This window comes from Anser anser (assembly GCF_964211835.1).
Source record: "Anser anser genome assembly, chromosome: 5".
Classification (NCBI taxonomy): domain Eukaryota; kingdom Metazoa; phylum Chordata; class Aves; order Anseriformes; family Anatidae; genus Anser; species Anser anser.
In genome coordinates this window covers 54,433,743-54,455,223 of record NC_139725.1, presented here as the reverse complement: position 1 = coordinate 54,455,223, position 21,481 = coordinate 54,433,743, and the positions used below count along the sequence as shown (strand labels likewise).

At 45.8% G+C, this 21,481-nt stretch overlaps 2 protein-coding genes across 11 annotated transcripts in view; both read right to left on the bottom strand.

Annotated features, from left to right (window-relative positions):
* The window catches only part of EVL (Enah/Vasp-like), a 146,541-nt gene that overhangs the window by 1,248 nt on the left and 123,812 nt on the right, over window positions 1-21,481 (bottom strand). For 7 of the 10 annotated variants that reach the window (XM_083836553.1, XM_083836556.1, XM_083836550.1 and 4 more), the window contains exons 4-13: window positions 19,277-19,340; window positions 15,014-15,075; window positions 10,750-10,979; window positions 10,171-10,292; window positions 6,647-6,707; window positions 4,556-4,622; window positions 3,117-3,183; window positions 2,950-3,012; window positions 830-896; window positions 417-474 (exon numbers count right to left, since the gene is read on the bottom strand). In XM_083836553.1, coding sequence (XP_083692679.1) covers window positions 417-474; window positions 830-896; window positions 2,950-3,012; window positions 3,117-3,183; window positions 4,556-4,622; window positions 6,647-6,707; window positions 10,171-10,292; window positions 10,750-10,979; window positions 15,014-15,075; window positions 19,277-19,340 — 861 coding nt within the window. The remainder of the gene's footprint in view (window positions 1-416; window positions 475-829; window positions 897-2,949; window positions 3,013-3,116; window positions 3,184-4,555; window positions 4,623-6,646; window positions 6,708-10,170; window positions 10,293-10,749; window positions 10,980-15,013; window positions 15,076-19,276; window positions 19,341-21,481) is intronic. The other 3 variants (XM_083836559.1, XM_083836551.1, XM_083836558.1) reach the window with 1 other exon arrangement.
* On the bottom strand, window positions 10,989-15,006 carry LOC310899734 (ena/VASP-like protein). The gene has a single exon (XM_083836564.1). It carries the CDS (start codon window positions 13,631-13,633, stop codon window positions 12,734-12,736), a length of 900 nt encoding a protein of 299 aa, XP_083692690.1. The 5' UTR covers window positions 13,634-15,006; the 3' UTR covers window positions 10,989-12,733.

Genomic DNA, 21,481 nt, shown 5'->3' with positions numbered 1-21,481 from the left:
GAGCATAGGAGGCCTACGGAGGATGCTCAGGAAGGATTTCCAGGTAGGTACCTTTGTCCCCTCCTGCTTGGCAGGCTAGTTAAAAGTGATTTCACGCTCCCTGACTGTGATCAATTGATGTGCCATGGGTTACGGGCTGGCCATTTTTCCCCTCCCACCTCTGAGAAGCACAGGGCAGTGAATTTCTCACAGGTTGGGGTGAAAATGCTTGTCAACAGCATAAAAATAAAGGATGTGAATACAGCGTCACAATCAAAGCTCAGTTAAGGTAGACGCACGTTCTCCCGTTGTGTATATAAATCAGAGCTGCTCAGGCAAGTCTGAGAACACCAGGGAACTCCCTGCAGTGCCTATCGTCTTATCTACAGGAAATTAGTCATAAAGGTGAGAAAAATAATAATTTTTCTCTTTCTTACCATCAATTATCTCCTCTTTCACTTTGTGTAACTCTCTTACAACTTCCTCCAATATTTCCTGATGAGACAAAACACAAGTCAGCTGCTCAGAATCTCCTTCTAACCGGTGGAAGAAAACGCAAGTTTAACACGGTTGTGCTGTGCCCCCGCCTCCGCTGATGCTCAGAGCCTAGCGCTGCTCTCAGCCAGGGCTGCAGAAGAGGCCGGCACATTTATTTGCACGTTTCTGTACAGACATCTTGCTCGAATAGCAGTGAGACTGTGCTCTCTTGCTGCTCACCAGCTATCCCTTCTCTAAGCACCTAGTTGTAGAGGAAATCGGCAGACTGAACAGCTGTTTTGCTCGTACAGCGCATGCATGGGGGAAAATGGGTAGCTCGCCAAATCCGACTGCCAAGGACCTTTTGACTCACCTGTTTCATTCGATCGAAATCTAAGGCATCCATAGCCACGTCATTGCTGCTGCTCACTGGCTTCATCCTTGAAAAAGGGAAGAAGAGGACAAAAAAGCAGCCCTTCAGTTGCCTGCAATGCTCGCCCAGCCATACCCACCTGCTGGCCCTGGCCCTCAAGGAGGCTGCTCCTGGACTGCCCACGTCGCGCAGAGTGCACACCACGGCTGAGCCCAAACTTAATTTGCACTTTTTTTTTAGGGGAAGGTGGTCTCAATGATTTTAAACTAGAAAATACTGAGAGGACTTAACAACATACTTTGTTGCAGCACTGGCAATTTGCACCCTTGTCTTGGCACCTAGGCTTTAATCAGTTGCCAAAATAACAGTAACATACAGGTTAGCAAAAGATGATTGGGAGAAGAATAACCCAATAATCCTTTCCCTGGAAGGCCTGACTTGAGCCGAGCTTGCTGATAACACTACAGCACAGGCACTTTGTCTAGACCCAAACCCAGCCGCAATCTGCCCTTACTGCCTGATACACTTGAGTATTACCAGTCTTCCAGGACTGTGTTTGTCCACAAGCTGACCTCTGCTGATGGCTGATGAAGGACCGTAGGGAAGCTGAAGCTGTGAGACTTTCTGTTTTAACCAGTAACTCTAAAACATCTTAGAAATGAATCATGCTAAATAATTCAAAGAGAAGATTTCAAATAACTTTGCCGTCATCTTTGGGCCCAAGCTGGCTGAGATCCTGCCACCTCTGTGGGTACACTTGGTCTTGCAGCCTTTTCTTGAGAAACCCTTCACATTTTTGCTACCATCTTGCGGCTAAGTTGGGAGTTAAGACAGATACAAATGCCATCAAACTGATCAGGAAGGAAACAAGACACCACTGAGAGCTTCTGCAATGTGCCCTACTCCCCCTGCAAAAGTCAAATGAGCAGCAAACACTGAGAACTACTTCCAGGCATTCAACTAGCAATGGATTTTTCCCAATTAACTTCTCCAAGGTGGAATGGCATTGTAGAAGAGAGATGGTGAAAGCTTGGTGGCGGCTTTAAATAGCCCATATTTCATTCCTGTTTGCAAGAAGAAGGAATAGTCTTTTCTATATCAACTGGAAACTCACATGTATTTCCTACAGCCAAGGTTTTAGGGTTAGATTTTAGGAAAGCTGACTACACTTTGCCCTAGTAACACTGGTTCATACTTTAATTTTTGTGCAGGATATGTTCTAGCATCTGTAACAGCAAGAAGGATGTGCAGATAGTTGCAATTTTCTGTCTGCAAACTGTTAGCACTGTAGTAAAGTAACAGTGCAAAACAAGGGGCATCTCTTTGCAGTTAAGTGCTAACCATACACAAGTCCCCGTTCCACCTCCTCCTTCAACATATCCACCCGTCTCAGTGCTCAGTACCGCAGTCACACGAGGTGTTCCTGGGCCAGCCCCAAAAGGCAGTCTCTCTTTAGCTGTGCAATACCAAACCTTCATCTCAATCTCCATGGGTGACCCTGCAGCGTGGCTGCTGGGACTGCTGGATTCCTGCTTCAGGTTTCTCAGCTTTTGACACTTGCCAGCTTTTGTACCCCGCACTTCTGAATGCCAGTCTGGTGGCTGGCACTTTCCACAGCTCAGTGATAAGAAGTTGTTGCACCAAGTTTTGGTCTCCCCCTTTCTCATGCATCTGTTGCAGTTGCACAGATGGGGGAATAACCACCCTTCTCCAGGTTGTAGGCTCTTTGGATCACTTCTGTCTTTGATTTTGGATTTCTGCTGAGGTTGGACAAGGAAAACCTCCCCTGTTGGCAGGGTCATCCTGAGCCTACCACAAACCAGTGCTCCCAAACCTCCCTTCCACTTGGCACAGCACCCTGCCAACCCCTGCCTGACAAGCACTGTGTGATCCATTCCTGTGATGCCTGAGCCCACCTGAGCAGGGGGCTGTTTCCGTGGAACAAGCCTTTCACACAACACACTCTGCCATCACCCTGTTTCCACTTTGTGCAGCGACAGACAGAGCAGACCGTAACAGGATGAGTACAGACACAACAGAAGACAAGCGTCAGTGCTGAATGATGGGATTTGCCAAAGGACAAGCCAAGACGGTTAAGAAGCCGGGCTGTTAGCCAGTACCTAGAAGACACGTGGGATTGTGTGGGGCTCTTAGCTTCACAGCTCTTCACCACTGATGGATTTCTACAGCAATGGAATGAAACGAGACATGAGTTGTGCAGGTGCCACGGGGACAGCGTGACCATCCCAACTACTAGCCAGCCACGGAGACAACCTGTGCAGCTCACCTAGACAGTAATGAAGATACAGGCTTTTCAACAGAATTGCTCCTTTCCCATGGCTTCTTCCCAGAGTCTGTAAAAAAGAAATGGAAATGTTACTGTTTATTGTTGGTTTTTTTTCTCTATCAATAAAAAAATCCTGAAATTGCTTGTTTTATATAGCTGCTTTCATTCAGCGGGGGTGAGTGATTTAGAAAGATCCAGAAAAGCAGGAGTGGTGAATGAGAGTGGTTGCCTACATTACAAAGAAAGCATTGGCAAAGATCTGCTCGGTGATCCCTTTAATTAGGGACCAGACACTTAAATGATACTAAAAAGACATGGAATTGGAACAGTACAAAGAAAAGCACAATCCCTGATAGCAAGAAATACAGGCTAAGTGCTGCAAGGCTTAGTTTATTCAGTAGAATACTTATTTGTATTTTAAGTGAAAAAGGCTTATGTTTCTTGTCTGTTGGCAGAAAATGTGGGTGTACCTGAAAAAAAAAAGTGTGACCCCCTCAATTGAAATCTCCACAGAGAGAATTTATTTAAATGCTGTTTGCATTTCTAGCCAGCAGAACATTCCCCAAAACTGCAGTACAGATCCCTCCTTCCTGAAAGTGCCTCCTATTGCCCCAACCTCCTCCTCTGCAAACAGTCCAAAATAAAGTGAGCTGTTTCAGAGACCCGGATGACACACAGCTTTATACACAAGGGTTTGCTCCTCTGTGAGGTCCTGAAAAGCTCTTTAGAAGAATTACGGACACTCCCAGGAAATCTCTAGATCTTGTTTCTCTTTTATATGCATTCTCCTTTCTGCTAGCTTCTTCCCCTTCCCTTGCCAAACAAGCAAATAATGGCTTTGTTCCAAAAGGAAGCTGGAATGGTTAAATACTCATTCCCTTGGGAGAGATTTCTTTCAGCATGCATGAAAGCCAAGGCTGACGCAAGGCTGATTTGCTGATGCAAAGCTGGCTGGCTTGCAGCTTATCTACTGTGATACAATCATTTCAAATCATCGTAGGAAAAACATATTTTAGGGGCTCCTTAATTTCACCAGGTAACTCTCGAGATCAAGCCTACTGCAACAAGCTACTAGGTTAAGGAAGGGTAACAGCTTGAGACCCAAACCCCAACAGAATAGACCCGGACAGCTACAGTACCAAAAGTGGAATAAGTATTTGCTCTCAGAGGACTGGGGTGCATGATTTTGACGATGCAGATCCTCAATGGTATGTCTGGACCCCTGTAACTTGATTGGCTCTTTAGCCAGTTTTGAGGCTGAGAAGTACATACAATCACCATTTCTTGGTGAGTACAGCTTTTGAAACAAAAGTTACTAGGAAAATTTTCCATTAGCTACCACTGCTGTGCTCTGAAGGAGGACAAGGAACCAAGAGTCCTGAGAGATGCAGAAGACTAGACTAGAAGTCAAGTAAAGTGCCAGTAGTTTGATTTAATACCTGATGAATTTTGCTGCTGCTGGGGGGGACCTCGTGTACCGGGTGAAGGAGAGGTGCTAGCATCGTCCTAGGAAGAGAAAAACAGGGCATTACTTAATTCTGGAGGTGAAGCACAGAGTCCTCGTCTACTCTGGAGACCAGCTACAGTACGTACGGGTGGTACGAAAACAAGTTTTCGTCTGGCACCTCTGATAGGCACTGCTACCATAGCATGGGCTGAACTCCATTTAAACTTTAAATTTTCTTGCTGTTTAGCATGGGAAAATACCTTTCTATTTTTTTCTAAGATGGATACTTTGTCATGATTCCACTGAATCATTCTCAATCCTGTATAGCAAACCAGGCTGAATTACCACTGAAGAGTGCCAGCTGGTGTTGTTTAAATATAAAACATTCATTCCCCAAATTTAGAAACTGTAATATGGAAACAGAGCCACCTGAAGGAACACTAGGTCACATCCCAGCCTTTTACACCAGTCACTGGTAGCAGTGAGAGCAGCCCAGGTACTAACAGAATACAAAATAACTACATCAGTCGCTTTTCCTCCTAACTAGAATGTTGAATACTACATCACAGATTTGGGCTTTGTTTCATGGGGTTTATGAGTGGCAGGTCATAAAACATTAACCCATATTTTTGACATGTCGGTTTTATTTAATTACCCTCAGAACACACTCAGGAAAAGGTTTAATTGTGTATGGTAAAAACAAAATTGCGCCAAGTTTGACGTAAGATAACCCCACCACACAGAGTGCTCAAGACACACATTAAACAGATGTTCATTAAAACATCATTCTTAATAGTTTGGCGCTATCAAAAAAGTTAGAATGGGGATGCAGACTCCTGCAGAGCTTCAAGGAGAGAGAGCAAGAAGCAGAAAGACAGCAGAAGCTGAACAGTTAGAAGCTAAGTGGTGCCTTTCATCTCGGAGCGTATGGTTCAAAACGAGCCTTGGGGCAGGATTAAGAGTAATGGTTGCACTGCAGAACCAGGGATTCAATAAGCAAATTCCATGCTTGAAGCATTCTTGGAGGAACATGCAAAAAATAGCTGCTTTTCACCTTAAACAGTGCTTATTCCTGCTCTCGCTACAAGCTCTTCAGACTGGGGTGAGACCTGCACTTTCTGAATGGCTTTCCTGCTGAGCAGCTGTTACCCTGTCTCTGGTGGGAATATCTCTGTACAGGTGATACGGAGCACACGAGATGCTTTATGAACTTGCAGCCACGGCAGGGGGCCTTCACAAGGGTACAGTCTGGCAACAAGGATGCTCTATGAGCAGCAACCCATGGGAAAGGACACAAAATTAGTTCTGGCCTCTTCCAAAGCTGGAGAGATCTCCCATGCTTCAGCAGTTCAGCAAGTAAAAAGAAGGGTTTTAATGTGCATGTTGGACTCAAAATCGCAGCACGGAGTTTGGTGTAAAGATTGTGTCAAATCAAATCTCTTGCTCAGTTGCTTTCATGGACAGCATGCAGACCGACTACTTAAAACAGAAGGAATCCAAGTCCCCTGAAATTGTCCAAAGTCTCACTATAGTGTAAGTATTATGAACATGTATTTTAATTTTTGTATGGTCTAGTAGGTAATACACTGTTTCTCCTTCCCTCCCAGAGACATGTTTTACATGCACTCTAGGGTCTGCAGTGAGCTGATTCTTGCTTTGCACGAAGGATGGCAAACCAAAGTTACCCCACATGGCTGATGATCCACTTCAGCTCAGCTGAAGCCCCAAATTAAAAACAAGAAACATAGACCTGGTCTCAAGATGACTTGCCAGAAGGGCTCACTGCATCTCTTTAAGGGGCAAGAATCTATTGTACCCTAAGATACTCAGAGCAGAGCGTGAGAAAGCACCCATTGACCTGGTTTGGGCAAAACCTCACCCACAAATAGGAAGGCAACTCTTGTTTCTGCAGTGCTCTTCCCGGGAAAGGCAGAAGCAGTCACATTTATTTCAACCGATTGTGTATTACAGGGTCAGCACTGCTTGTCATTCCCTGCCGTACTCAATGAACGAGAACAGGACTTTGCAAGGCAGAACATTAACATATTTGCAAGAGCACAACTGCAAGGAATCTTTTACTTACATTTTGGCTTTCCTCTTCTTTTTTGTCAGCTGGCTTGTCTGACTGCGACGCTGCTTTCCTCCTTTGCAAAGGAATACGAGACAGGACACACAGTCAGCTCTCTGGAAGCACATTTCCTGCACCAGGCATCAGCCTCCATGTGGGAAGGCTGATTCAAGCTTTGGTGGGAGTTATTATTTACTTAGCTCCTCTTACAGAACTTGACAAAGACTGAATACACTCGGTTGCGTAGGATTTTGGATGGAGGTGAGGAATCCAAACCTTAGTGATATGGCTCATGGAGAGGGGCAATATTTTGAAGCCGTGTTTAATAGAGGAATGCAGGGTGTGCAGAGTAAGAAATGCGTTGAGGCAGAGGAAGGAAGGAGAGCTGGTATGAAACTGGGTAAGAAAGGGATGGCTGCTCTCTAGGGCTCAGGACCTGGCAGCGTCAGTCCTACACAGGAGTTACAACCCAAGCCCCCACATGGGGTTTTCAGGACCAGGTGGCTCAGGTGAGTATTGCTGTGGTGAAATGTTCTCAGGCAGCTCCAATACCATTCTGTCAGCTGTCCTATGATCCCCCCATCCCTGTTCCCACCCAGAGAAAGGGCTGTGGCACTGCTCTCATGGGCGAGACAGTCAGAAAAGCCCTTCAGCCCTGGGAAGAGAGGGCAATGCTCAGCCAAGACCCAGGGTAGGAAAGCCCTGGCTGGAGACCAGGAGTCAGGAAAAAGGAGTGCGCCAGCCTGGGTTTTCAAGTGCCTTTGGTGAGTGGTGGCAGATTACTGCGGTCTCAAATCCAGTTCAAAGGCAGCAGCACCCCTGAGCCCCGCAGTCCCAGGACCAGCAGCGATGGTGGTGCCTGCAGAGGTTGAGCGAAAACCTCACTCTGTCCTCCTTCTTCCCAAGGTGAGGCAAAGCTCCACGAGAAGCACGTGGCAAGGAGCTGCAAGCCACCCATGGAGCAATTGGACATGCGAGTAAACAAACATGTTTGTTTTTCTTTGAAGAAAGCATGGTGAAACCTCTTGGGTGCCAGCCACACTGACTGAAGAAAATGAAAAACAAATTCTTGATTTTCAAGCCCTGCTTAGGGTCTAAACAACACCCAAGGGTGCCAGGTACTGCTTCTCTTTGTAGACAGGGGAACTGCTGCTCCAGTCTCCACCTGACTTTTGGTTGTGATGATCCTTATCCTTACCCACCTGCAAACACTGCCCTTAGCAGGCTCTTTTTTAGCACACCAGTATGACAGGTTTTTCATTTCATCTTGATTCTGAGTTGGACAAAATTCATCTCAAAGAAAAAAATAAATCCAAATGGTTCTCAGAAAGGCTTCTGAGTTTCAATAAACTGACATGTTTCTATCTTTGCCAAAAGAAAAACCTCACTGGATTCACAGAAGAGGATTTGATGTAAATTTGGAGTAAAACAGAGGAGTTTTTATCTTCTTATTATATGCATGCACGTGCTTGTAGGACGTAAATTTGGAGTAAGGAGGAGTAAAGCACATTTATGTGTTTGTAGGACACAGTGCTCTGTAAGAACTACTTTCAGATATTTAATTGCATTAATCATTTTATGATATCAGATCAGAAATAATTTTTATAGTCTTTCTATAATATTTAGTTGGCATTTCTGAGAAAAAAAAAAAAGGTTATAATGGTTATGAACTCGAGTCAGGGAAATACTTGCCCTGCTGGGACCAGTGTCAGATTTATGTCTTTCAACAGACTTAACTGGGCTAGAAACGATGGTGGGTTGTGAGATGATAGTACATTATTACACTTGCACTTCGGGTCTCAATCAAGCAGCTGCTCCCACGGGGGCCACTAAATCCAGAGAGCGGTATTTTACACCACCTGAGCACGCAGACACATTCTCTCCATTCCTTACCCAGCATTAGGCACACTCCCTGCTTCTGAGCATGTGGTTTTCTGCTCAGAAGAGGGCCCTGAGATCCCACACTCATCACTCAGCAAATTTTATACTGCACATGCTCACTTTCAAAAACACCTGCCTTTCCTCCAGGCTGCCAGCTTGCTAAAAGCCACCTGAAACACGGTGCAGGTTCTCTCCTTTCTCCACGTCATCGCAAAGAAAAAGGGCTTTGCAGCCAAAATTACTCCTCTCCAAATCAGTTTAACATCCTGTGCCTGACATCTGACTAACATTTGTGCATGGCCATTGACTTCCTTAGCTTTGGGAAGCGAAGTTGAGCATGCAGCTCTGCTGATGGAGCTCCTGGGATGGACGAGCAGCTCAGTCATTCCCAGAGCAGAGCAGCACGGTGCTCACCACAGTGCAGGTTTTTTTGTTAAGGCAGCAAGGGGATTTGATCCTGAATGTTTGAAAACTGACAAAAGCCATGCTTGAGTACATTTTAAGCTAGAACCACAGACATCTGTAGGAGTTCTACATCTAACCATATGAAATGTCCATTTAGATCTCCTATTTGAACACAGCTTGTCACCCAGTTACCCTCCTCACTGAACTTTACTTTGTTTACAGACATCTTCCAGTTCAAGCAAGGTCCGTTTTGACATGTAACAGTACAGAATAGATCAGAAGTTGAACCAGAAAATAAGTATTAAAAGCCATTAAACTATTTTAATTCTGAAAAGACACAGAATTATATATTTAGTATTTCATACTGTTGGTAACTGTATTTGCAGCTTTGCGTATTAATTGAATGCTTTCTAAAAGATTACATCCACAGTCCATGCTCAGAATTCCTTCTGAAATGACCAGAACATGGAATAAAGTTGGAATCAGACCCTCTGCACTAGGATCTGTGTTTATCCTACACAATGTTATTTAAAATCTCCATTTCTGCATACCATAAGACTGTACCTACCCTTTGTTATCTTAGTCATCCTTTTGTTTCAATATTCATATGTAAAAAAAAAGTCTTTAGAGCTAAAACTGAAACACGTATCACTAGGAACTTGTGAATTACTGTCTAACAGAACATTACTGGTGGAAGGAGGGGGAAAAGAGAAAGCAAAAATAACTGAAATAGAGAGCTTTTAAATATCTGGTAGCTTGATATATCACGACTCACCTTGGCAGAGAATAACTTGGCTAGACTGTCTGAAAACACACTAAGAATCAATACCAAGTTACCTGCCAAGATGTTCTCCTGTTACTCTGTTTATGTCTTTGGGCCCAGCATCCTGAATGAGCTGCATAAAATTTATTTGTCTAGGTTCCTTTCACAGTTTATTCTTTCTGAAAACTGTAACTTCAAAATAGATCTCGTAAACAGTAAAATCACAGAGAATGTATTTGCCACTGTCTTTGAAAGTTGCCACACTGCAGGCTTTGCTACAGCATCTAAACTCTGTGAGGTACCTTTGCTGCAACACCTACACTTTCATACCAAATGCCAGGAGATGTGGGCAACTGGCAACCATGCAGGACCTGGCAAATTGCAGAGAGGCACCGAAGTGATCCATTGCTCACAAAAAATACGAGCACCTTGTCCCATCCAGTTTGCTGCAGAACTCATGCTAGGGCTTACTTGAAGTCTAAGTACAAACCTTTTTGCCAGTAATTTATTCATTTCTTCCATTAGTCCTCCGCCACCTCCTCCGCTACTTGTTCGATTGGCATCGCTCTTGGAGACCCCACTGGGGCTGGACCCTCCTGAGCCATCTTCTGGCTTAAGACAGAAATAAACATTGGAATTAATGAAAAGAATTTAATTTAGAACCACACCCTTAATGATTAGTTTTCCTAATTATTATCAGCAGCGATCACAATCACAGCTCAAAACCAGAGGCAGGATGTGTTTGGGGTTGGAAAGGAGACCCACACAGACCTTAGTAAGTCCAGGAGCAATCTGGATGAGGCAATGCATATGGGCGAATGATGAAAAAACCCACAGTGATGTTTGTTAATAATTATGTTTAGGTTACGTAACCCTTACCGACGTGGACACTTATTTATGCGAGGCCTCACCAGTCTACGCTGGCTTTTTGAGCACGGTGGCTTTAACCACTTGTAACTCTTGTAAAATACCAGCAAACAAAACAAGGGCGGACAGTGCAGAAGTAATGAAATCCTGGCAGAATCCTGGCAGAAGAGCCCACCTGGGGGCCGCCGTGCCCCCTCCTTACCCGTTGAACTCTCCTTAGTTTGGCACCAGCCAGAGCTGCCGCGAGCCCCGACACCGACCCGTCTTCACCGCCAGCCCCCTGGCCGGCACCGGCCGGCAGCGGGGGCGGCGGGGGGGGCGCAGCTCCCATGGGTGGCGGAGGGACTGGGGGGGGTGGCGGAGGGGGAGGGCCCCCAGCCGAAGCAGGGATCACCGCAGCCCCGCTGGGATGGCCGGGTGGCAGCGCCGGGCCTGAAAAGCAGAGAAGACGAATTACATACGAAGTGCCATCTCCTCCGGCCCGCGCACGGCATCACGAGCCCTGTCCCCGGGCTGCGACCTGGTGGCACAACGAGCGAGCGATGCCAGGAAGCACCAAGCACCTAGAGGAATAGGGAACGGTGGATGGTCCATCAGCTGTGGTTGTGTCCTCCTGAACGGTGTTGCAGCAATGGTCAACGAGATGCAGTTGTGTTCTGCAAGACCCCATCACTACCAACCAACCTTCCCCCTCTGGGCCAGTATTTTATACTGTACTGAATCCAAAGCACAGACAAAGTGGCACCTTTCTTCTGCTCTTCTCATAGTTTTCTGCACGTGGACAACAAGCCGCTCTAGGCTTTGCAGCACTTTGCCTGTAATGGGTCAGCTGAATGCGTACACCACCAGCAGGGTATTTCCCTACATTATGCCCTCAGAACAGGCTGATCTTGATATATAATCACAGGTTCAATTGTTCAGTAAGTGTTATTTTCAAAGACAGGAGGGTTTTGACCAAGCAACATTTGGAAATTAACACTAGCAGCCTGGTTTTCTTCTTACCTAGGGTTTTTCATAATATTACCTTATTTCTGTGGTTACTTCTGCATGATTTCACGCTCTTGATTCCATTCTTGAAGTGAAGCATAGCTGCTATTAGAAATACTTTAAACGTTTCAAGCCCTCTTTGGTTCACAAACATAATAGCTAGTAATTCATTGTGGGTACAGTTAATTGTAATTGCAAAACTACACACACCTAATTAGAGGCCAGCCCGAGGCAAAAATTGAACCGAGTCAAAATAATGGACTGATGTAAGTTTAAAATAACTTTATTGAACTAAATGGATTTCAAGGACTTGTATCAGCTGAAGGACTGAGCCTCCAGTGGCTGTAGTAATATTTTTAGCACTAAGTGGAAGGAAATGTCTCAGTTTTATTCCTTTTCTAGGCACATAATTTAAGCATTATATGTGCTTATGGACAGGAATGGATCCAAGTCACAAAAAGTATGATCAGAATTACAAATAGGCATTACTCGCAGTTGCTCACACAGCAGGCTTTAGATGAGCGCTAGGAATCAAGACCATATGTAAAGTGCAGACCCAAGCTCTTGATCTGCTTGCATTGAAAAAGGTTTGCTGGAACAATTATAGTGACAAGACCTCAACTATTAATGCAGTTTACACCAGAAAGAGAGTTTCTAGAAGGAAATAAATTATATAAGCACGTAAGATTCTGCATAACTCCAACAAAATCAGTGTTGCATCTTTTACTGGTCAGAAATACCGCTTAAGTGAAAGAATAAAAATCCCAGCCTCTACCAATATTGCTACACAGACAACAAGTCTACCGCAGACCTGGCCTCCAGCTTCAGAAGAGCCCATCACTAAGTTTGGAGCTGAATGAACAGAGGCTTTGAACGAAGCTCGCTGCCAAATGCAATTTGACTCTGCCGAATGACACAAACCTCCTCCTGGGCTAATACAGTGGGAATATGCATTGCCAACAACCCAGCTACAGGGCCCTGGCCCTGTAATTCTTGCTTTTTGTCCTGCTTTTATCTGAGAAGGTCCTCAGACCAGTCCTGAGTACCTTCTATGGTTTTCTACCTTGGTTTCAGAAATCGTGTACGACAGGAGTGGTCTTGGGTTTCTCAGGCCTCGTTGTAGTGGTCATGGGCAGTGCGAATGCGGCTTTGTAGGTAGCTCAAAGCTAAGCCTTTTACAGGTCACAACTCATTGAAAATCAGTACTTACTCAAGTGGGAAATGGTTGATGAAGTCATGTAAGGAGGGGTCCTCCCGGGCATAGTCACCTCAGACCCAGCAGCGTAAGGGGGAGGCAATGGAAGACAGTGTGACATGGGCTGGCACCACTGCTGCGGGGGGCGAGGTGATGGAGGGGAGGACAGGGACAGGGCCTGGCCGAAGGAGCCGGGGGGCCTGGCAATCACGGGCAGCTGGGAGGAGGGTGCAGCTCCTAGGCATGGAAAGACAGACCCAGGCACGCTTCTCACCTGGGTCCTAGGGGAGCCTGAAGCAATTTGCACTTTGGGGTGGCCATTCAGAGGTACGCCGGCCAAGCCTTCCTGCCCTGCTTTACCCGTGGGTTCCCTGACCCTGTCAAGTGGGGCAGGAATCACAGGCAGGATGGTGGGACCGCGGGGCTGTAGGACGTCACCCCTCTGCCTTAGGGGGGCATCATTTGTGACGGGGGCAGCAGAAGTCCAAGGAGAGCTGCAGAGAGAGGAGCGCCTGAGGGGCTGGCGAGAAGCGAAGGGAAAGTGGGAAGGGTGGGGAGGTGGCACAGACAGCGAGGTCCGGCTGATGCTTGGCATGACGGGCCTGTGGCTTGGGCAGGCTGGAGGGGAGGAACCCGAGGCTGTCGGCAGCTCGGAGGCCGAGTGTCTGTGCAGGAGCTGTGGGGGCTCGCTGGCTCTCCCCGGGCATCGCAAAGAGGATTTTCGAGCGAGCTCTGGGACAGCAGGAGGGGAAGGGACAGCTCTGGCATGGGGGGGTGGCAAAGAGGAGGCACCAGAGGCAGGAGCAGGAGGCTGGTGCTGAGAGGGGGGAGAGCACACGCCTATCTGAGGGGTGGGAACTAAAAGAACAGAAAAGACAAATGAAAAAAAGAATAAGACGGGCATGCAGAGAGGAACGAAACCAAGGCAAAGCAGTACGGAGAAAAAGGAAACAAAAAATAAACGTGAACAGAAGCACAAACAAAGCAAAGAGGAGATGGCACAGACTCCAGGCTAGGGGCTTCCAGCCCTCGGCAGAACTGGGGGCTGTGCAGAGCAGGACCCCACGGCCTGGGATGGGCTGTGTGCTCCGGTGCCAGTGACCCCCATGTGAATCCGTCAGGGTCTCCAGCGTCACCCTCGCACCAGGGGAGCTGCAGGGGACACACTGAACACAGCAGTGGCCACCCTGTAGCCGGGAGAGGACACCCACAACGCTTCAGGGGCCACGTCCCACTTCTTGTGGGTGCCCAGGTGGGATTTTGGCTGCGCTCCCTGATGCAGAAGAGCACGCGGAAACCTCTGCCCAAACAGAATCTGTCAACTTACGTCACTGGCTAAGGTATGCGTGCATCTGAGCTGATTTCAAGTCAAAAACAACTGAGAAGTTATAACTGCTGAGGAGAAAACACAATTTATGTGGCCAAATTAACCACGAAAACTTCCACAAAAGCCTAAAGCAGACCATCTTGGCCCAGTTACTGCCTTCTTTCATGGAGGCAGAGCCATACTTCATAGTTATACACTATTCCTGTCTTCCTATTCTTCGCTCAGCCTTGTGCAACTTAATATGCTATAGAAGATTTTCATAAGCTCATTAAATATGTATGTATTTTCCATTAAGCACACAGAAGATTCCTTACTTCATGACTACAAAATCCCCACCGATGAGTCTCTAGGGCTCTCTTTTGCTCTGCGCTGTATTTGGCTTTGTGCCGCAGGGTGACGGGGAGGCCCTGACCTGGTACAGCCAGCACGTCCACCCCTTCGCACTGACATCCCCGGGGAATGAGGAGTCGCTGCCACCTTGGCAAGCCCCACCTTGGTATGCCAAAAATCCCCCTCTGCTTAGCAGTTTTGGCTGGCCCCTAATCTGCCTAGCTCCACTTGCGTGGCTCGGACATGAGCCTCTGTGAAACAACACACCATGCCCAAGTGCATTTAAGTCCCTAGCTGCAAATGCTGTAAAATCAAATTCTTACTAAAACCATTGTTCCAGCACTGGCACAGGCTGTCGAGAGAGGTGCACAAGTCTCCCTCCTTGGAGGTATTCAAAAGCAGTGTGGACATTGTCTGGACATTGTCACCTGCTCTAGGTGTCCCTGCTTGAGCTGGGGGTTGGACCAGATGGCCTCCAGAAGTCCTTTCCAACCTCCACCATTCTGTGATTCTGTAATTTTTAGCAGTCTAGCTCCCGCATAGCACCACAAAAAAAAACAACTATAGCTAAAGGAGACATGCAGGGAGAGACTATAGCTGCTTTGTTTCCAGGTGTTTGATACATGCCTGTGGTAGAGGTTCTTCTTTCCAGGGATTCCTGGCGCTGTTGCTGCTGCTCCATCACTTGTCTGAAACAGCAATGAAAAAAAACTCAGTCATTATGTGTTCCTTATTTTTTTTTTGTCAGAGCTTTATGCACTGAGAGGCCCTCAAGCTGTACATCTCAGGTAGGTGAGCCAGTCCTCCACACAACCACTGTTCCTGCAAGATGGACGTGGTCTTGACTTCACTTGCCCTGGCCACAGCGGTGCCATTGCAGGTGCTGGGGACACGTAATCGGGACAGGGCCTGGCACCTGCAGGACACCGCAGATGCTTGAGTCACGAGCTGGTTGATCCACACCAGGCAACTCTGCAACGGGTCCCTTGTTGGCACAGCAGGGCCTTGCAGGTGAGCAGAGCGCTGCCACGCTGCCAGGGAGGACCCGCAGCGCTGCGTTTCCTCCACATGTGTTCATCACAGAATTACACCGCTGTTCTGTGCATCCCCAGGAGCTGCCAGCTCCCGGGTTGCCCAGGCAGGGAAATGCACTGCCTAGCACCGAGGAAGGAGCCTTTCCCCAGGCTCTGCTTTCCAGGGACGTGCAGTTGCCAGTAGCTATCAGCAGAGGTCTTCTCTCGCACGCTTTAACACTTCTGCGGAAATAGCTGTCACTGCTGCCCCTGCCATGAGCCCTCCCTGCCATTCTCTACTTAAAAATACTGACAGCTAAAAAAGCCACTTATTTTTACCACACACGTGGATATGAACTGGGGCTTTCAACAGTACTAAACCACAACTCTGAATTACCTTACTGGAGCATTTGGCAATAAGGTCTATTATCATTTTCTTCCACGATTTCTAAACCAACGTTGCCTTGAATTTGTTCCACCTATGTTTGGGCCAGTCTTAATTGCAAAGAGATTTCTTTCTTTTTTCTGCAAGAAGTTTTTTTCTTGTTTTGTATGGTAAGGCAAGTTTAATTAACTACAGGCAACACTTCTATGTTGATTCTTTACATAATACTTCAAAAAGATCTCCCTGTTGCATTTTTGCTTACTTGTACTTTCAAATGAGTCTGCTATTTTTAAAGAATTCTATCTTATTTACATGCAAATAAAAAATAAGAAAAAATACCCAGAAAAATAAAGTTATGTTATGTAGGAACTAAAAGAATGTCTTAATTTGCAAAACAATTTTCCTGTGTTTCAATTCTAATTCAATAGATGGAAAACATAGATGGAACAGAAAAATTCACAATTATAATTATTCACTGTGGAGAGATCAATCTTAACCTGGCATTATGTTCAGGACATGCATTTCACTGAACACAAGCAATTTCTGGAAAATCATTAGAGGCATCTCAGAAAATTATTATATGTGCAAAGTGCAAAGGGGAAACAGTTTTGAGAAACAGCCTTGGCTGGCTGATTCCAGTGGTTTCATTTCAGCTACAACAATCTAAATCAACAAGAAATCTGTTCTTCAGCTTGGCTCATACTGGATAGTTTTGTGCTGAACACCTATGCAGCAGCATCAGTTGCACTTCTAAAATTTCAGTGGTGAAGAGATGTACTAAAAATTCCCTAAGCGTACTGTCCCCTACGGTATCTTGGCACTTACTAGCAAGATTTGATGATAAAGGACTTAACGTGAATTTTCCTCTTTAAACCTTGGAGAAATTCTAGGTTTATCTGGAGGACCAGTGTGGAAAACTCCAGCAAGACAGACTTGGAAAGGGAGATGGGCAAGACTTCAAGTCGCTGAAGCCCCTGGTGTAGACGCCAGGGCTGGGTGCTCCCCAGAACAAGGGTACAGCCACAGGCATTTGAAGTCTTTTGGGCTGATAGTAGCCTTGCCTGCCCCTGGGCAGCAACAGCTTGTATGAGCCAAGCACACCCTCCCACGTGTGCTAAAAGGAGAACTTCTTACACTTTTAGGAAGTCAAATTTGTTCCAGTGGAACTAAATAAAGACCAAGATTTGCACAAGGCTGCTTAAGGAGTGTGCCAGGAGTAAAATACAAGAAGGAACAAACTGCATCCTCTGACATACAATATATTCTTTTCACATTTTTGTAAAGGTCTTTAAAAAACTTTAAAACAGACCAATTTGCAGGGCAGTTACCAGAACTTGATTTCCTTGCCTGCTTACGAGATATTCAAAAAAAGCTAGGCCTAAAATTAGGGCTGCTCTATGCTTTAAGAGGGCGTTAGCATAATTAAAACTGAAAGTCCTCTAGTGCAGATGCAATAATGTCTAAGTGCATCTACTGGCAGAGCTTATTCCAGTCCAGTGGAGCAAAAGAAGCTTTCCCAGAACCATGTGCCCTGTAGCAGTGGAAAAATATCTACCCAAAGGGCTCTTACTGTCTCCAAGCAAACAACCAACCAAAAAATAAATAAATCAAATCCCTATTTTTTCTAAATTAACTGGTCACACTTTGAATATACAGACTCAGACACCTAAATTTGGGGTCTGAGTTTCATGCAGTCTGCACTTTCAGCAATTCCCCCTGGCTCGATCAAGTTTGGGACCATGTCTTCCAGCCAGGCTGTGCAGCACGCAGGTGTGGAGCAAGAGCTCTCCTCTCACCTTTTTGATAGCTCAGCTATCAAAGCAACCCTTAATAATCCCGACTGGCATATCATCACCCACTAAGGCATTTAATAGTCACTTTCAATAGCCATTTAATAATCCTTGTTCAACCTCAGGCCATTTGGGAGCAGGGAACTAGTTTCCTTACACTTTACGTGCAATTCTTGGAGAAGGGAAAAGAGAATTGTATGGAGGGCTGCCTGTAACAGAAACCTAAGCACCCATCACAGCCTGTGTAAGAGCTATACATGGTTTTGTGTAGGGGGCAGTCAGAATGGTCGTCCTGGAGCATCAACACAGACGACGTACTGCAGCACTCCATCTGTGCTGCTGCAGGAGTGTGCGGCACCAGCTGCGCCACTCACGGGGCCAAGGCACTCGCTGGACCTACAAGGGGGCACCTCGCCTGCTCACAGGTTGTGCCTACAAATGAAGGCAGAGCCCCCTGAGACCTGAGCCTCTGTCACCTCAGGCCAACAACCACCATGCTGAGCTGCACCTGCAGGTCTGGTTGCAGTAACCGCCTTGCGAAGCTATTTATTATCCAAACCAAGCACCCAGCCAAGTCCTCTGAGCTAACTGCGCTCTTGCTGACCCTCCTCTGTTTACAGAAGCAAATGCAAACACAGCTTTTAAACAATCACACACCAAACGGTGATCAGCAACAGGTCCTGCTGGTTCCTGTACTCCAACACGCTCCTGGTGAAGGGAGGCTCACCAACTTTTAGCTACGCATTTTTGGGGAGAACATGCTGTGGTGTTTCTCATAGAGCAGGCTAAACACATTTGCAGTAAGCAGAAATACGGTGTACAGAGGTGCCTTTTTAGCCTATACTTCAACAGGGAGGCACAAACCTGGCTGTGCAGTGCTGCTGGGCTGGACACAGCCGATGCCAGGCAGCCAGATCCCAGCTCTGACAGCCTGGGTGGCCGGTCAGACTAGAAGACCTTGTCCAGAATGGGACAAGTACATCTTCTGCTTGGCAAGGGAAGCTGAAGATACTGCTGCTATAGGAGTCTTGGCTGAATCAGCAAAGCTGAAATGGGAACATTGCCCTTATAGCTTGATTATGGAGAAGGCATATAAGGAAGGACACTCCTGCCCACCTTCCCCTTTGGCATCAAGGAGACCACTGCTAGCAGCCAGAGAAAAGGCCACGTGTAATTATGGCACTAAGTCGAGGCATGCATGTAAAGGTGACGGGTATGATTTTACAGTTTCATTTATTATCCTGTTTAGAGCAAAACATTCATAAAAGGAATGGGGTATGATATAGGAAGTAGCCATAGGCAAAGTGAGCCTAAGTTATTACTGACAGGGTATATATACCATCAGTGCTTCCTGGGCAACATGACTAGCAACGGCCAGTAAGTGATCCAGAACAGGGAATGGTTAAGCTTTCTCAACATGCTGAGAAACACACACGCTACAGATTGCTTGTAAACGTGTTTTGTCTTTAACTCTGAACATGAACATGCCTCACACTTGCCCTTGAGCAGAGTTTACCTAGGGCTTCAGTTCACTTCACCCTTTAGAAAGTCATTACAGAATTATTACCAATAATTACAAACTACTCAGAATCAACATAAACCAGGTATCAGTAGGAAGAAACAGTACTTACTAGTGAGCAAGGACTGCACACACATCAAATTACAAACTAGAAATCTACCATAATTGATGAACCCAACTTACCTCCTCTGTGCTTCCATCTCATCTGGGGATGGCCCATTCTGGACCTGGCGCTGGGCAGCTGGACCTACAGAGAAAACAAGAGAATGCTACTGGGAAAGCAACTGACGCTGACCTTTTCAATAAACACTTCTGAACAGGGTAGGAAGACACATGAGGTCCCGTCCCCAACTTGTGGAACTGGACCAAATTCCCCATAGTTAGTAATGCCACCTGTTTGGACCTTGGGCTTTGGTGTGATGCAGCTGCACACACACATATATGTCGAATATTTCAATAAGCAGACTTGTGGGTGAAAGAATTTCAGAGTTTAAGTCGGTTACCCCTCTGTCATCGGCTAAAAAATTCCATCATGCCAAGCCTCAGCCATGTTCAGCACTGATTTGATCACAAGAAAACTACCTTTGTATAAAGACTCACAGTACCAAACAGAAGTCTGCCCTCTGCTTGGAGAGGTGGCTCAATGTAAGTGCCAGTGTTAAGGAGGATGTTAAGAAGGATGGCAGAGGATGAGGCTGCAGGAACCACAATTCTTTTTTGGCAGTAAATTATGTCGAAGTATAAAGGAGGCTCTAATGATCCCATCTTAATCTGGTACTTTGGCATGAATCTTCTCTTTCATCTAAATGCCCAGAAAAATGAGGCCTTGTGGCCAATTTGACTAGTGCTAGAAATGCAGAAGGAGCCTAGCACCAGGCTGCCGACACCACAGAAAACACAGGCTCCTTTTCCCTGTAGGTGCTGTCAGGGACCAACTGGATAGGTTTAAAACCAAGCAAATCAAACCAAATCAATTTGGAAAGCTGCTCGAAGAAACCTTTTCAGGGCAACTTTGCAGAGCATATCTAGAAGTTGGGATTACGACTTTTCATCATCTGCAGTTCTCTTGAGCTGATCTCACCTGCATAGCTGGCAGGTAAATAAGTAACCACCATAATCTGCCAACAAGCCCATCTTAATTTTCAGCATGAAGGAGCCGCAGTAAATTCAACAAGTTTACTTCTATTTTCTGTTATGTATGTGTACGTTAGCAGGATTAGGACTGTACTGAAACTAAATACATAGCCTCTGGTTGTAATGCATGGTTGCATAATGAACTCTGGCTTTAAAAATTGTCTGTGGTACAGCAAATACCTGATATATTCCTAGGGCAGACCACAAGGCAGTTCAGACAATGCTACGTGAAATTTTTTCCCTCTCTTCATGGAAATAATTTAATTTCACTCCTTTATTCACAGATGAGCTCTACCCGTTAATAAATCCTGATTGTTTATATATATATATAGAGAGAGAGAGAGAACCGTAGATGACTGTTTCAGTTGGCAGCATTTTGTTGTTATTATTTGGTCATAGTGTGAAATTGAAGCACATAAAGCTCATCATTATGTTTTGAAATTGCAAATTTCTCCATATTTTCTACAGAAATGCCCTCGTCTTTGGACAGACGCCCCTCCCCCCCCCCAAAAAAAATCAGAAGAAGCTACTTACAACCTAAATAAGTAAAAAACCAACATTCAAAAACTCTTTACAGAAGCAGTGACAAATTTGCAGGTATTTTTATTTGTACATTAATTTAAAAAGACAGGCAATTTTTCAGATGCACAGGGTACATGATTGCATGGACCCCAAAATGCCCTAATTCTCTCTTGGATATCTTAAAATATGTAACAGTGCTTTCTGAATAATGACTAATTCCTTTCTTTTACAGGTTGAGATTTCTTAGATATATCACCACACTGCAGCAAAACATTTGTTCCCATAAACCTTTTCCAAATTCATTTTTCTTCTCTTTTACTGGCTTCTATGTGTTCATTTTGCTTGGCATGATTTTCCTCTCCAAGTGCTTCGGAAGTGAAGTACTCCAAAAAACTAGACAAAAGAAGGCAAGTGTGGATAGAAGAGGAGGAGGAAGCTCTCTCAGACAAGAGGCAGAGGAGTAGAAGTTGATCAGACACTGCCAGCTGAGGACGAGCAGCGAGCTCAGTGAACTGGAAGTGATAGGAAGGGAGTTTGAGGGAAGCTGTACGTGGTGGTGTTGTGGGGTAAGAGGGTGTGCAGGGCAGTTACAGCCCTTGCTACCTGTGTCCCAGCTCTTCCTGCCAGCAGTGGGGAACACACCATTTCTCTTCAGCACTCGTTTTTGTAATGCTTGAGTTACCCACAGCCTTAAGAAATAATTCCCTCTTACAACCTCCCTGTGATCTTACT